The 15,114-nt window shown below is 45.0% G+C and overlaps 1 protein-coding gene across 3 annotated transcripts in view; it reads left to right on the top strand.

The window, feature by feature from the left end:
• Nucleotides 1–15,114, top strand: part of COL7A1 (collagen type VII alpha 1 chain) — a 144,762-nt gene that overhangs the window by 43,292 nt on the left and 86,356 nt on the right. For all 3 annotated transcript variants that reach the window (XR_012232076.1, XM_073575067.1, XM_073575068.1), the window contains exons 12-22: nt 4,241–4,387; nt 4,610–4,726; nt 4,807–4,959; nt 6,181–6,303; nt 7,371–7,517; nt 8,918–9,040; nt 12,073–12,219; nt 12,314–12,439; nt 13,126–13,269; nt 13,576–13,701; nt 14,109–14,252. Coding sequence is in view for 2 of the 3 variants with exons in the window: in XM_073575067.1 (XP_073431168.1) it covers nt 4,241–4,387; nt 4,610–4,726; nt 4,807–4,959; nt 6,181–6,303; nt 7,371–7,517; nt 8,918–9,040; nt 12,073–12,219; nt 12,314–12,439; nt 13,126–13,269; nt 13,576–13,701; nt 14,109–14,252 (1,497 nt within the window). In the remaining variant the exon portion in view is untranslated. The remainder of the gene's footprint in view (nt 1–4,240; nt 4,388–4,609; nt 4,727–4,806; nt 4,960–6,180; nt 6,304–7,370; nt 7,518–8,917; nt 9,041–12,072; nt 12,220–12,313; nt 12,440–13,125; nt 13,270–13,575; nt 13,702–14,108; nt 14,253–15,114) is intronic.

The following is a 15,114-nucleotide window of genomic DNA, read 5'->3' as shown; positions in this document are numbered from 1 at the left end:
CATGTAGATACATAGAGTTACTACCAGAGGTGGAACTATAGACGTAGAGGGCGCTACAGGGCCCTTGATCATGGGGGAGTTGGTACACCATACAGTAAAAAGAGAGATTGTCACTGCTGAGCCCTCCTGGTGTGCTGCCAGCTCTGACAATAACCACACCCCCCCGCTCATCCAGTACGGGTGCTGTTAGAGTGGATTCCGCTGACTGGTGACCACTCACCCCCACTTGCCCAGTGCAGGTGCTGCTACAGCAGATGCCATTGGATGGTGACTACTCACCCTCACTCGCCCAGTGCAGGTGCTGCTATAGTAGATGCCACTGCCTGGTGACCACTCACTCCTACTTGCCCAGTGCAGGTGCTGCTACAGCAGATGCCATTGGATGGTGACTACTCACCCTCACTCGCCCAGTGCAGGTGCTGATACAGCAGATGCCAATATCTGGTGACCACTCACCCTCACTCACGCAGTGCGGGTGCTGTTTGAGTGGATGCCACTGGCTGGTGACCACTCACTCCTACTTGCCCAGTGCAGGTGCTGCTACAGCAGATGCCATTGGATGGTGACTACTCACCCTCACTCGCCCAGTGCAGGTGCTGATACAGCAGATGCCAATGTCTGGTGACCACTCACCCTCACTCACCCAGTGCGGGTGCTGTTTGAGTGGATGCCACTGGCTGGTGACCACTCACTCCTACTTGCCCAGTGCAGGTGCTGCTACAGTAAATGCCTTTGGCTGGTGACCACTCACCCTCACTCGCCCAGTGCAGGTGCTGCTTGAGTGGATGGCACTAGCTGTTGATAAGCAGGAGGAAGTGAAGGGTCAAGATGTCAGAGCTGCGAACACAGCAGGAGGCCCAGCAGTGATGAGCAAGATCCCCACTGAAAAGATTGCCATGGTGCCCTGACTCTTCTAGTTTTGCCTCTGGTTACGACATCTTTATATCTTCCTCTTTTGCAAACATTTTATCTATTGTTCATCCCCATCCAAAATGAAAAAAAATGAAGCAACTATGCAAATAGTTTTGAATAAAATTCCCCTTTGTTTAGATACATCCAGATTTATGTGTCAGAGGTGCTGAACATTTTTTGGTCGGAGTTACAAATTTTGTGATTTGGGCCGCATAATATTTGAAGGAATATTCTGATCAGAAATATATCTATCAACAGTTCTGTATGTGCCATAATCTAATAAGCGGGGGTTCTACTTTAGACTTAGAGGGTCTTCTGTTCCTCTATTGAGCATTACAGCAATCTGACCCTGCAGCCCTTATGGCTTCCATCTCTTACCTCTATATTTGCCAATATACAGTATGTTTAGTAGGAGTAGGGGACAGATGGAAGAGACTATGACTGAAAGATCAGACTACACAGTTTCATGTAGTCTGTTACCATGGAGATGCATAAGTCTGCATTGAAGCTGTATACACAAAGCTGTAGGAGATTTTTATAAATTTATCAGGACTGGTTACAAAGTTGCTTCATTTATCATTACAGATTAATTGGAGGCAAATAATAATTGATTGCGATGTTGATTTCAAGGGTTGGTCTGTGTTTTGGTTGCATTATGACCTTGACCGTGACCCCCATCATGTGTTCTCTCCTGGAGGTCGATTATAATGGGTATTATTACAATGGGTGATTATAAAGCTTGACTCCTTAGAAGGAGTATGGGGAGACATCCTCCTCTAGATTCTTGCTCTACAGATGGCAACAAAGGTAATGAACCTGTTTCCTTATCGCAAGCGTCTAAGCATTACCACTCAGTAATAGGGAGCAGGAATGTGCACGGTGCCTTTGATAGGAGCGGGGTAGAGGCTCGTACCTCCCAGAGCCTTCGCTCTTGCCAGCAATTGTCTGCTTGGCTCACGGAGGAGTTGGAAAGAATTATTGGAAGCCATTCAAAGGTAGATTTAAAGAATAGTAAAACAATAAGAGAACGGCATGAAAGAACAGGGGACTGGCCGTCCTCACACAACCCCGTGACGCATGTCTGCTATATAAACAGTCATACTCTCCCCATACTATGCATTAGGTAAAATGGCGCTAGGCTCTAATGCCAGTTGAATGTTTTTACTTACTTCCATGTGAGTTATCTGTGATTGACAAGTTGCATAAATATCTTTGTGTGACTTCGCTAAGAATTGTTGTCGCCTGTCTCACGTCATTAATTAGGCTTTTATAGAGACGTGGGTCGTGCGGCCATAGATCACTATGTACCTCTGATACAATATAGCAAACACAGGTGAGTGGGGCATGCATTGTGACCATTAGGGTATGTGCACACGTTGCGGATTTGACCCTGTGGAGCCGCAGCAGTTTTCCATGCAGTGTACAGTACCATGTAAACCTATGGAAAACCAAATCCGCTGTGCACATGCTGCGGAAAATTCCGCACAGATTTGCTGCGGTATATTTTCCGCAGCATGTCAATTTTTTTGTGCGGAATCCGCAGCGTTTTTACACGTCTTTCATTATAGGAATCCACAGGTGTAAAAACGTGGGTGAAATCAGCACAAAATCTGCACTAAATCCGCAGGTAAAACGCAGGTCATTTTACCTGCAGATTCTGCCAAATCCGCGCCGAAAAATCTGCAGCCAAATCCGCAACGTGTGCACATACCCTTAGGCTACTGCGTAATACAATGCAGCCATATTCACCTGCTTTACACCTCAATGTAGCAGCAGCATAATGAAATATTTGGCCGCGCGTCTTCTGTTGCAGCCACAGTAGTCGTCTATCCCCAGTTTAGTAGCCAAATCTGTGAAATGGATTACAGTTCTCGTCGTTAGAAAATAGTCCCTTCCTATAATAGCTGAAAGGCAGAATGAAAAAAAAAATCAGCTTTTTTTCCCCCCCCTAAACAGTGCCACTCTGTACCATAGGCTGTGTTTGGTATTGCAGCTCAGCTTCAAAATGTTGCTATCTGAATTATACAGAAGCCTGGCCTATCATGTTATGAATGTTTATTAGCAGTGGTGTAACTATAGAGAGGTCAGTGATCCAGAATTTTTTTTTACTATCAGATAAATAAAACAGTAAATTAAAGAAAAATGTCTACTTAGGAGACCCTGGAAACACTGGTCGTCCCACAATGCATAAATGTGCATCAGTTAGCTTTATCCAATCAATGTAATTAGTGGATCATGTAAGGATTGTTATCCCAGGGCAAATTTGCCATATAGGCAGCCCATGTGAGGGGCGCCGCCGCCGTGCCTGCCTAGGTTGGCTGCACCCTTTTTCTTAATGGCGATGAGTACAAGTGCAAAGATAGAGTCAATGACAGCTGCTCTCCTCATGTATCCTTGTCCTTCTGTCACTCATCTTTTCATACATTTGCTACAATGTATAAGTGAAAAAAAATACTCAAACAATGAAAACACATGGTAACAATTGTCATATAAATAGAACCATGTCTAAGAATATATATACCGCATGTGCATTAGTAATGGACTCTACTGAACCCATCGTCAAGCTCCAGCACAGATGAGAGATTCAGGCTGCTGTTCTGTTTAAGATTCCGAACAATTGTTTACATTGATACATTGTATCAAATGTTCCACCAGGACTAGATGAGGAACAGTGTATGATGAGATCTCGAAAACAGTAAAGAATTGAATTATAAGGCCTCTTTCACACATCAGTTTTTTGCCGTCAGGCGCGATCCGGCTTTTTTTTGTAAAACCGGATCCGGCAAAATGCAATGCCGGATCCAGTTTTTCCCCATTGACTTGCATTAGCGCCGGATCGCGGCGGATGGCATTGCGTTTCATCCGTTTTTTGCCGGATCCGGCTACTTGTCTCATTCCGGCGTCTGGAAAAAACGGCTACTGTAACGTTTTTTGTCTCCGGCGAAAAAGCCGGAAGCGCCGGATCCGACGCTTCCGGCTTTTTGCTACAATGAAAGTCTATGGGCGCCGGAATGCGCCGGATCCAGAAAAAGACGGATCCAGCCACCGGATCCGTTTTTTTAAGTCTGCGCACGCTCAGATCCAATTGGCCAGCCCCCAGGAAACAGATATAACCTGCTAGACGGATCCAGCAGAAAAACGGATCCGTTTCTACAGTTCTCCAAAATTTATGCCAGATCCGTTTTTTCTAAAAATAGCCGGATCCTGGCTGACGGCAAAAAACTGATGTGTGAAAGTAGCCTAAGGTATATTAGGAGGATGCATAACTTTTCATACAGGTGACAAAAATTTTGAGATGTTACATATTTCTTTTTTTTTTTCTCTGCAGGAGAAGACACCAAAGATTTTGATGTGGGCCCAGCCATTACTTCTTACGCCATCCAGAATCTGCAGCCTAGCACTGAATACACCATATCCGTCAGCCCACTATTTGGAGCCGTAGAAGGACCAGCTGTGTCCACCAGGGTCAAAACAGGTAAAAAAGATTCATGCTAAATATAACATTAATGACCCAAGTTATCTCATGTACACCGCCGGCGCCTACCTCCAGCGAGCAGCGCTCCGAGCTGTTAAATCTGGGCTAGTGACACTGGGAACAATTGTGCTTTTAATACAATATATGGTTATGCTAACTGACTGCTGCAGTAAAGTCTTCTCCACCTGCACACACCATTGCCATATCATCCTTCTTTTACAGATTCCGGGATTGTTCAGGTGCTGAGAACATTTGCCGACAGTCCGACCTCCATCCAGGTAACGTGGAATCTCATCCCTGAAGCTACAGGCTACCGGCTGGAATGGAGACGAGCGAGAGGTAAGTACATAACTATGGACTCATAAGGAAAGCCTAAAGAGAGAAAAAGCTGTTTCACTCCAACTGTGGATATTTTACAGGGGGCACAAAGAGTCCGCAGATTGTGAACCTACCAACGACGGTCAACAAGTATGACATCACCGGTGTACGGCCGGGAACAGAATATCGCATCACCTTATTCACTCTGTACGATGGCAAGGAAATTGCAACGCCTGCAACCACTTCTGAGACTGGTAAGAGGTGCCCTGGTATTATCTATCTATCTATCTATCTATCTCTCCCTTCGTCTCTGTGTCTCTCCCTCCATTCGTCCCTCTCTGTCTCCGTCCCTCCCTCTCTCCATCCATCACTCCCTTTCTCTGTTTGTCTATCTCTCCGTCCGACCCTCCCTCGCTCTCTCCGTCCGTCCGTCCATCCCTATCTCTGTCTCTCCATCTGTCCCTCCCTCGCGCTCTTTTTCCTGCCCTCCCTCTGTCTCTCTGTCTCTCTCAGTCCATCCCTCCCTCTCTCTGTCCGTCCCTCGCTCTCTGTGTCCATCCCTCTCTGTGTCTCTCCATCTAGCCCTCCCTCTCTCTGTCCGTCCCTCGCTCTGTCTGTCCCTGTCCATCCCTCCCTCTGTCTTTCCGTCCGACCCTCCCTCTCTCTATCTATCATTTGCTCTCTCTGTCCGTCCCTCCCTCTCTGTCTCTCTGCCCATCCATCTCTCAGTCTGTCTCTCCCTCTCTCTGTCCGTCCCTCCTCTCTCTGTCCATCCCTTCTTTTGTCTCTCTGTCTGTCCCGCGCGCTCTCTGTCCATCCCTTCCTCTGTCTCTCCGTCCGTCCCTCCCTCTCTCTGTCCGTCCCTTCCTTTGTCTCTACATCCGTCCCTCGCTCTCCCTGTCTGTCCCTTCTTCTGTCTCTCTGTCCGTCCCTCGCGCTCTGTCTTTCCCTTCCTCTCCGTCCATCCCTCATGCTCTCTGTCCGTCCCTTCCTCTGTCTCTCCGTCCGTCCCTCGCTCTCTGTCTGTCCCTTCCTCTGTCTCTCTGTCTGTCCGTCCCTCCCTCTCTCTGTCCGTTCCTTCCTCCCTCTCTGTTTGTCCCTTCCTCTCTCTGTCCGTCCCTCGCTCTCTCTGTCTGTCTCTTCCTCTGTCTCTCTGTCTGTCCATCCCTCCCTCTCTCTGTCCGTCCCTTCCTCCCTCTCTGTTTGTCCCTTCCTCTCTCTGTCCGTCCCTCGCTCTCTCTGTCCGTTCCTTCCTCCTTCTCTATTTGTCCCTTCCTCTCTCTGTCCGTCCCTCGCTCTCTCTGTCTGTCCTTTCCTCTGTCTCTCTGTCCGTTCCTCCCTCTGTCCGTCCCTCGCTCTCTCTGTCCGTTCCTTCCTCTCTCTCTCCGTTTGTCCCTTCCTCGCTTACTTTGTCTATCTATCCATTTCATATTGCGAACTTTCTATACTGTTGCTGCTTTTGTTTCCCTCGACAGGAAGCACCATTGGTACAATCACAGACCTAAAGGTCATAGAGGTAACAGGCAAGCGGGTACGGCTGTCATGGAATGGACTAACTGGCGCTACAGAATACAAGGTTGTGATTCGTAATGCGGACGGTAAGTTCTCTAACATAGAAGAAGTAAAGATAATGCGATAATGGAGTTTATATAAACGGTAATGATCACATCTTTTCTCATTATGTAACTTTTAGGTCCAAAATTTGCTGATCTATTTCCTAATTTCTTTCTTGGTTCCATATTTCTCAGAAATTCATGGAATGAAAGGTTTATCCCGTCTTCATAATTGCATATTGTTGGGTAGCACTGGGAAATAACAAACATCTTTGCAATTTACTCCTTAATAGAATTTTCAGCTGTTCTTAAAATATTAAAATTTTTCTTTTGTTTACAGCTCGATGCCTAGGAGACCGACCACCGCTGCTTTATAGCCCATCAGTATTATGCAGAAGATGGCCACGATTAGGAGGTAGCAGCGTGCTCCATTAATCCTGACCAGCTTAAAAAAAAGTGCTTACAAGCTTAATAGAAAAGAGCTTGTGAGTACTTTGCATGTTCAGTCAACAGCAGCAGTGGTCGGTCTCCAAGGCAATGACTTGTAAACAAAAGCGGTACTATCTCAATAATGGCCAAATATTTTAATAAATAACAAATTGGAAAATTGCTTATTTTTGTAATCACTGTCCGACAAGATCCATCTATAAACACTGAGGGACAAAGATAGACGAGGTCCATGTGCAAGCACAATATATGGGCCCTTTGCATCCCAATCATCCCATCATAATGTACAATTCCACCTGCTTTGGAGGTGGAAATGGGTCCCCTGACCTCTTGGGCCCCTGTGTGGCCCGACAGGTTGTACCAATGGAATGTCCACCAATGCGTTTAAATAAATAATCCTTAAGTGGAAAATCAATTATCAGAAAATCTGTATGCAGTAAGCTGTTGTGCCTCCCCCTAGTGGTGGCTGCGGGAAGCTAGAACTTTATCATTTATATCTATGTCTTCGGAGATTTGGAGCTTTGTATTAGACAAATATAGCCAAGACCTATGTCCTGTACATATAAAGATATATGGAGAAATATTCAGTGCAGGATTTTAAACTTATTTTGACAGAGAATTATGTTCAAGGGTGGACTAATGAGAATGATAAAATATTTTTTCAGGAAGCTTTGAAAGAACCAGAAATGTTCTTGGAAACCGAAACACGATTGACATTGATGATCTCGAAGAAAATGTAACGTACTATGTCCTGATATCAGCGCTTATAGGGAGACGGGAGGGCTCCCCTGTTTCTATCACTGTCCGAACAGGTATTTATCTAATGATCTGCATGGATCACACATAAAAATTCCATTTTGCCATTGCAAACCCACAAAGTCACTGCAATGGTTCCCAAACAGCACACATTACCCATGTGAGAAACCAATATAAGTTGTCTCCGCTTCTTCTATGTTGGGAAAAGAGTACCTGTCATCAGGTGACAGAATAAGATGTCCCGTGTGTATATAAGGAATAACATTATATGACTTGTATCCTGCATTTTTCACCAATTTTTCCACTCTGCAGACTCTGTCTCTAATTTTCAGTTGTCTCTGAGCTACTGGATTGTACAGAGCAGTGTAGCTGTGAATCCAACACTGGAGGAGATAAAACACTTTCTAGAGAACATCAGCTTGTAGGACATTCTACAGCAGTATTCAGCATTGTAGCTGTGAATCCAAATCTAGTGTGAGGCAAAAAAAAACACTTATTAGAAAGCAGCAGCATGGATGACATTATACAGCAGGACTGAGCACTGTAGTTGTGAATCCATCACTGGAGTGAGATGAGCTTACTAGATAGCAGCAGAATGGAGAACATTAAACAGTGTTTTGAGTGATGTTGTTATGAATTCAACACTTGGGGTAGATGAACACTTACTAAAAAACATGCAGCAGGGAGGGCATTTTACAGAAGCACTTAGAAGTGTTGCTGAGAATCCAAAAACTGCAGTGAGATGAATACATACTAGAAAGCAGCAACATGGAGAGTATTTTACAGTCGTTACTGAACAGTGTTGCTCTAAATCCTCAGTGGTGTGAGATGAACATTACCTGAAAAGCAATAGCAGGGAGGCATCATATGGAAATGCTGAGTAATGTTGCTGTGAATCCAACACTGAGGTGAGATGAACATTTATTAGACAGCAGCATCATGGAAGACATTATACAACAATACTGGGCAGTGTAGCTATGACTTGAGCATTGACGTGAGATGAACACTTTCTAAAAAGCAACAACATGGAGGGCATTTTTCAGTAGTACCGAACAGTATAACTGAATAAATCACAGGGGTAGAGAAATACTCACTAGAAAGCAGCAACATGGAGGAGATTATACAGTAGTACTGAACAGTGTAGTTGTGAAGCCAGCAGTGGGTGACATAATCACCTATCAGGTTGCTGTATTCTGACCCTACGTGAACTTAAAGTCCATGTATTTGACAAAGACAAATATTAGCTTTTTTTTCAGAGTGGATGATAAATTTAGGAAGCAGGGTAGAGTTTGGTGGTGGAAAAAAGGCTCATAAGTGGAGAAAGAAGCATATTTCTCTACTGTTACAAAATTTGCTATGTTCACTTGTACCATTGAGTTGTGCAGTTTGTTAAAACTACAGTGACATCTGTGGGTATTGTCATGGTTTTTCATGGTAGATTCTCTTCTCATTACAGAGACAGTCAACTTTGCCATCACAAACCTCCGGGTTTTGGATGCAAGGCGAGGACGTATCCGATTGGCATGGAATGGCATTCCCAGTGCTACAGAATACAGGATCTTCATCAGAAATTCAGAGGGTAAGGCCAACATTCATCACAGCATCAGAGGGGCAGGTTCTAGAGCTCTCTCACATGACACTATATGATGGCCCATTGTCTACAACCTGTGGTGTCCAGCAGCAAATACAAGGTATAGAAGCCATTTACCCAAGTGTGCATTATATATACAGTGCCTACAAGTAGTATTCAACCCCCTGCAGATTTAGCAGGTTTGATAAGATGCAAATAAGTTAGAGCCTTCAAACTTCACACAAGAGCAGGATTTATTAACAGATGCATAAATCTTACAAACCAAAAAGTTATGTTGCTCAGTTAAATTTTAATAAATTTTAAACATACAAGTGTGGGTTAATTATTATTCAACCCGTAGGTTTAATATTTTGTGGAATAACCCTTGTTTGCAATTACAGCTAATAATCGTCTTTTATAAGACCTGATCAGGCCGGCACAGGTCTCTGGAGTTATCTTGGCCCACTCCTCCATGCAGATCTTCTCCAAGTTATCTAGGTTCTTTGGGTGTCTCATGTGGACTTTAATCTTGAGCTCCTTCCACAAGTTTTCAATTGGGTTAAGGTCAGGAGACTGACTAGGCCACTCCAACACCTTGATTTTTTGCCTCTTGAACCAGGCCTTGGTTTTCTTGGCTGTGTGCTTTGGGTCGTTGTCTTGTTGAAAGATGAAATGACGACCCATCTTAAGATCCTTGATGGAGGAGCGGAGGTTCTTGGCCAAAATCTCCAGGTAGGCCGTGCTATCCATCTTCCCATGGATGCGGACTAGATGGCCAGGCCCCTTGGCTGAGAAACAGCCCCACAGCATGATGCTGCCACCACCATGCTTGACTGTAGGGATGGTATTCTTGGGGTCGTATGCAGTGCCATCCAGTCTCCAAACGTCACGTGTGTGGTTGGCACCAAAGATCTCGATCTTGGTCTCATCAGACCAGAGAACCTTGAACCAGTCTGTCTCAGAGTCCTCCAAGTGATCATGAGCAAACTGTAGACGAGCCTTGACATGACGCTTTGAAAGTAAAGGTACCTTACGGGCTCATCTGGAACGGAGACCATTGCGGTGGAGTACGTTACTTATGGTATTGACTGAAACCAATGTCCCCACTGCCATGAGATCTTCCCGGAGCTCCTTCCTTGTTGTCCTTGGGTTAGCCTTGACTCTTCGGACAAGCCTGGCCTCGGCATGGGAGGAAACTTTCAAAGGCTGTCCAGGCCGTGGAAGGCTAACAGTAGTTCCATAAGCCTTCCACTTCCGGATGATGCTCCCAACAGTGGAGACAGGTAGGCCCAACTCCTTGGAAAGGGTTTTGTACCCCTTGGCAGCCTTGTGACCCTCCACGATCTTGTCTCTGATGGCCTTGGAATGCTCCTTTGTCTTTCCCATGTTGACCATGTATGAGTGCTGTTCACAAGTTTGGGGAGGGTCTTAAATAGTCAGAAAAGGCTGGAAAAAGAGATAATTAATCCAAACATGTGAAGCTCATTGTTCTTTGTGCCTGAAATACTTCTTAATACTTTAGGGGAACCAAATAGAATTCTGGTGGTTTGAGGGGTTGAATAATAAATGACCCTCTGAATAAACTTTTCACATTTTAAAAAAAAAAAATAAACAAAGAAATAACATTCTTTTTTGCTGCAGTGCATTTCACACTTCCAGGCTGATCTACAGTCCAAATGTCACAATGCCAAGTTAATTCCGAATGTGTAAACCTGCTAAATCTGCAGGGGGTTGAATACTACTTGTAGGCACTGTAGCTACTTAGCTCTAATGCCACTCCTGTACCAGGGACCCCAAACATCAAAGTCCATTTACAGTAATGGTACTGGGCACCTGGACCCCAAAGAGTTTGCAGCCCTTGTATTGTCTACAGTAGTGTTCTCCATCCCGAGGCTCCATCAGTGGTCTCCATCCCGTGGCTCCATCAGTGGTCTCCATCCCAAGGCTCCATCAGTGGTCTCCATCCCGAAGGCTCCATCAGTGGTCTCCATCCTCAGGCTCCATCAGTGGTCTCCATCCTGAGGCTCCATCAGTGGTCTCCATCCTGAGGCTCCATCAGTGGTCTCTATCCCGAGGCTGCATCAGTGGTCTCCATCTGGAGGCTTCATCAGTGGTCTCCATCTGGAGGCTTCATCAGTGATCTCTATCTGGAGGCTTCATCAGTGGTCTCCATCCCGAGGCCCCATCAGTCGTCTCTATCCCGAGGCTGCATCAGTGGTCTCCATCTGGAGGCTTCATCAGTGGTCTCCATCTGGAGGCTTCATCAGTGATCTCTATCTGGAGGCTTCATCAGTGATCTCCATCTGGAGGCTTCATCAGTGATCTCCATCTGGAGGCTTCATCAGTGATCTCCATCTGGAGGCTTCATCAGTGATCTCCATCTGGAGGCTCCATCAGTGATCTCCATCTGGAGGATCCATCAGTGATCTCCATCCCGAGGCTCCTTCAGTGGTCTCCACCCCGAGGCTCCATCAGTGGTCTCCATCAGTGGTCTCCATCCTGTTGCTGTATCAGTGGTCTCCATCCGGAGGCTCCGTCAGTGATCTGCATCCGGAGGCTCCCTCAGTGGTCTCCATCCGGAGGCTCCCTCAGTGGTCTCCATCAGGAGGCTCCCTCAGTGGTCTCCATCCGGAGGCTCCCTCAGTGGTCTCCATCCGGAGGCTCCCTCAGTGGTCTCCATCCGGAGGCTCCCTCAGTGGTCTCCATCCTGAGGCTCCCTCAGTGGTCTCCATCCGGAGGCTCCCTCAGTGGTCTCCATCCGGAGGCTCCCTCAGTGGTCTCCATCCGGAGGCTCCCTCAGTGGTCTCCATCCGGAAGCTCCCTCAGTGGTCTCCATCCGGATGCTTCCTCAGTGGTCTCTATCCGGAGGCTCCCTCAGTGGTCTCCATCCGGAGGGAGATGTTAAACAATAGCTGTTCCCTGCATGCCCTGACAAGGTGTATTTGCTGGGAGCTGTAGTTCCCCTGGGGAGCCACAGATTGGAGGCTTTTGCTCCATAGTTACCTCTTCTTGCTCACTGCTTCTCTATCTATTACCTGTAGATGGGACGGAGCGGAGTCAGGTGATTTCTAGAGACCAGACAACATATGAACTGACGGATATACAGGAAGGCATCACGTATATAGTGAGGATCACGCCCATGGTGGGCACCAGAGAGGGGAACCCTGTGACCATCAATGTGAAGACAGGTGGGAGTGCAATGTAACGCTGCACTGTAGATATTTCTATATATAACAGGCAATGCTGCTTCTGCTTCTGATCTGACACTTGCTGGTTTTTCAGAGGATACAGTTTTGGCCGGAGTGGCAAATCTTCGGGTGGTGGATACAACATCATCCAGACTCAGGATTGCATGGACTGGGATTGCCAGAGCGACTGGATACAGGGTGACATGGAGGCACAGCGACGGTAACGGGAAACTGGGGCAGGACAGACGGATCCAGCGTTGTCTATCTATCTATCTATCTATCTATCTATCTATCTATCTATCTATCTATCTATCATCTATCTATCTATCATCTACTGTATATATTCTATCTATCTATCATCTATCTATCTAGAACAAGGGAGTTTCCTTTTTTTATTGCAAAATCTTCTTCAGGCTGCCCCTGGTATTCTAGGATTCATGTGTATGGGGATATGATGCTATACCAGAAACAGTCCTTGGAAAAACATGGCACTTTTCCAGATAAAAGCAGACCCTTTTTTTCTAATCCTGTCCCCTTATGGGCTCATTCAGACGTCAGTGATTTTTCACTTCTGCAAAAAAAAAAAGTTTTGGATCCGATTTTCATCGGTGTTTGGTCAGTGCCGGTTTTTACCATCAGTTTCATCAGTGTTTTTCATAAATGGATGAATAAATAAATGACAAAACGTCTCTTGCGATCCGTGTGCTGGATGTAATTATTATGGACCCTTAGACTTCTATGGGTGATTTTCATCCGTGACGCCTATAAAATCAGACTTGTGAGCGGCCCCATAGACTACAATGGGTACGGGTTCTATCCCTGAATGAGGCTTTAGACGGTATGAAGCTAATGTTTTACTGTTCCTGATTCTTGCTGAACCTCTCTAATACTTGTCTCTTTTTTAAGGTCGTGAGATCAGCAGGACTCTGCCGGCAGGAACAACATCTTTTGATATCGAACCTTTGCAAGGAAACACGGTTTATGTCATCGGGGTGACGGCTTTAATTGGCAACACTGAAAGCAGCCCTGCAACGGTCACAGTAAGAACAGGTATTGTGCTGAGCCACCATAGGCAGGTGCCAAGATTAACTTAATAGTTGTACAGGAGTTGAAAAACATGGCCACTTTTTTCCCCAAAACAGCGCCACCCGTGTCCCTTGGTTCTGTCTGGTATTGCAGCTCCATCGAGGTGAATAAGACTGAGCTGCAATACCAAACACAATCTGTGGACTAGGGTGTCGCTGTTTCTGGAAGAATACTGCCATGTTTTCCTAATCCTGGACTTTAATGGTGTCCTAAAAGGGCATTGAAATGTCTGGATGGACTGAGCCTCACCCGTATATCTAATCCCTGCAGAAGAAGATTCCGTAGATCAAGTGTCCAACCTGCGAAGTTCTTCTATTGGAGAGAATGTGATCCGTCTGGAGTGGAGCCCGGTTCCACGAGCGACGAGCTATAGGATCACCTGGAGGCGCCGAGATGGTTTGTCATCTTCACAATTGTAAAAGTGCATTAGGGAACATTGCGGCCGAATCTAAAGAACGTGTAGGCCAACCCGTACCTACCCACACTACATGTACAAACCCGTGACAGGCTGCAAACACTACCACTGTCAGCCACTAAGCGAAAATGACATCAATGTAGCACTATATGGGAGTATTTTTTTTGTGCATGGTATGGCACAATTATTTTAGGACTGTTGAGTTATATACCCAGACTGTCCTTCATCCAGGGCAAAAATTGAGGTAGCTGCCTTACCCTATCTCCAAATGTGGCCAGGGCAGAACTTCACCCAATGCACATGTCCCACCAGGACACCCGGACACAGAGTTAAATATTTTCTCTCCACTGTTATATATGTATTAATGCATTGCACTTTGTATTTCCAGGTGTTGAAATTTCCAGGTTGGTCACCAGGGACGTCACTTCTATGGACATCCCAGATTTGGTTCCGGGGACGGCCTACACCATCTTTGTCTCAACTCTGATTGGTACAAGAGAGAGTGAACCCATATCTATCGTGGCGCAAACAGGTAACGCCGAGATCGAGATTATTTTGGCAATTAAATTGCAGTAGTATGAGTTATTGATGACAGCATATGTGGGAACTAGATGGCAGCTTTATACGGGAAGTAAGCACATACAACATATGGTGGTATAGTTTGTGTTATATATGGCAGTTTTCATATCATACACTGCATATTATGTGGATACTATATAAAGGTATAATGTGGGAAGTATTATTTAGATCCTACATATTGTTTGGCCACTATATGGTGTGATTATGTGGCTTATTGGTGGCAGTATTATGTGGGAACAAGATGGCAGTATTATACTGTATGGGAAGTATTATTTAGATATTACATATTTTGGACATTATAGAGCAGTATTATATGGGAAGTATTATTTCATTATTTAATATTCTTTAGACACTACAGTATATGACAGTATTATTTAAAGATTTCATATTATTTAGGCACTATATGACAGTATTATGGGAGTTAATACATATTATGTGGGAACAAGATACCAGTATTAAATGGGAAGTATTATATAGATACCATATATTTGTGTACCATATGGTGTAATGTGGGTTATTTATGGTAATGCGGGAACTAGATGGCAGTATTATATGACAATTATTATGTAAATACAACATAATATTTTGATACTATATAGTGGTATTTTGTGCTAAGTATTTAGATATTACATATTATTTGGACTGTATATAGAGATGTTATGTGGGAACAAGATGACAGTACAATGTATAAAGTAACGTATTATTATTCACTTACTACAAATTATTTGGATCCCATATGTTGGTATTATGTGAGTAATTAATGGTAGCATTATTTATGAAGTATAATTAGAAGCTGAGTGTTATCTGGGCACAAT

The sequence above is a fragment of the Dendrobates tinctorius genome, unplaced genomic scaffold, assembly GCF_039654945.1.
Source record: "Dendrobates tinctorius isolate UK_male_01 unplaced genomic scaffold, ASM3965494v1 ptg000041l, whole genome shotgun sequence".
Taxonomy (NCBI): domain Eukaryota; kingdom Metazoa; phylum Chordata; class Amphibia; order Anura; family Dendrobatidae; genus Dendrobates; species Dendrobates tinctorius.
The sequence above is the reverse complement of the archived record's forward strand: the minus strand, read 5'-3'. Positions and strand labels throughout refer to the sequence as shown.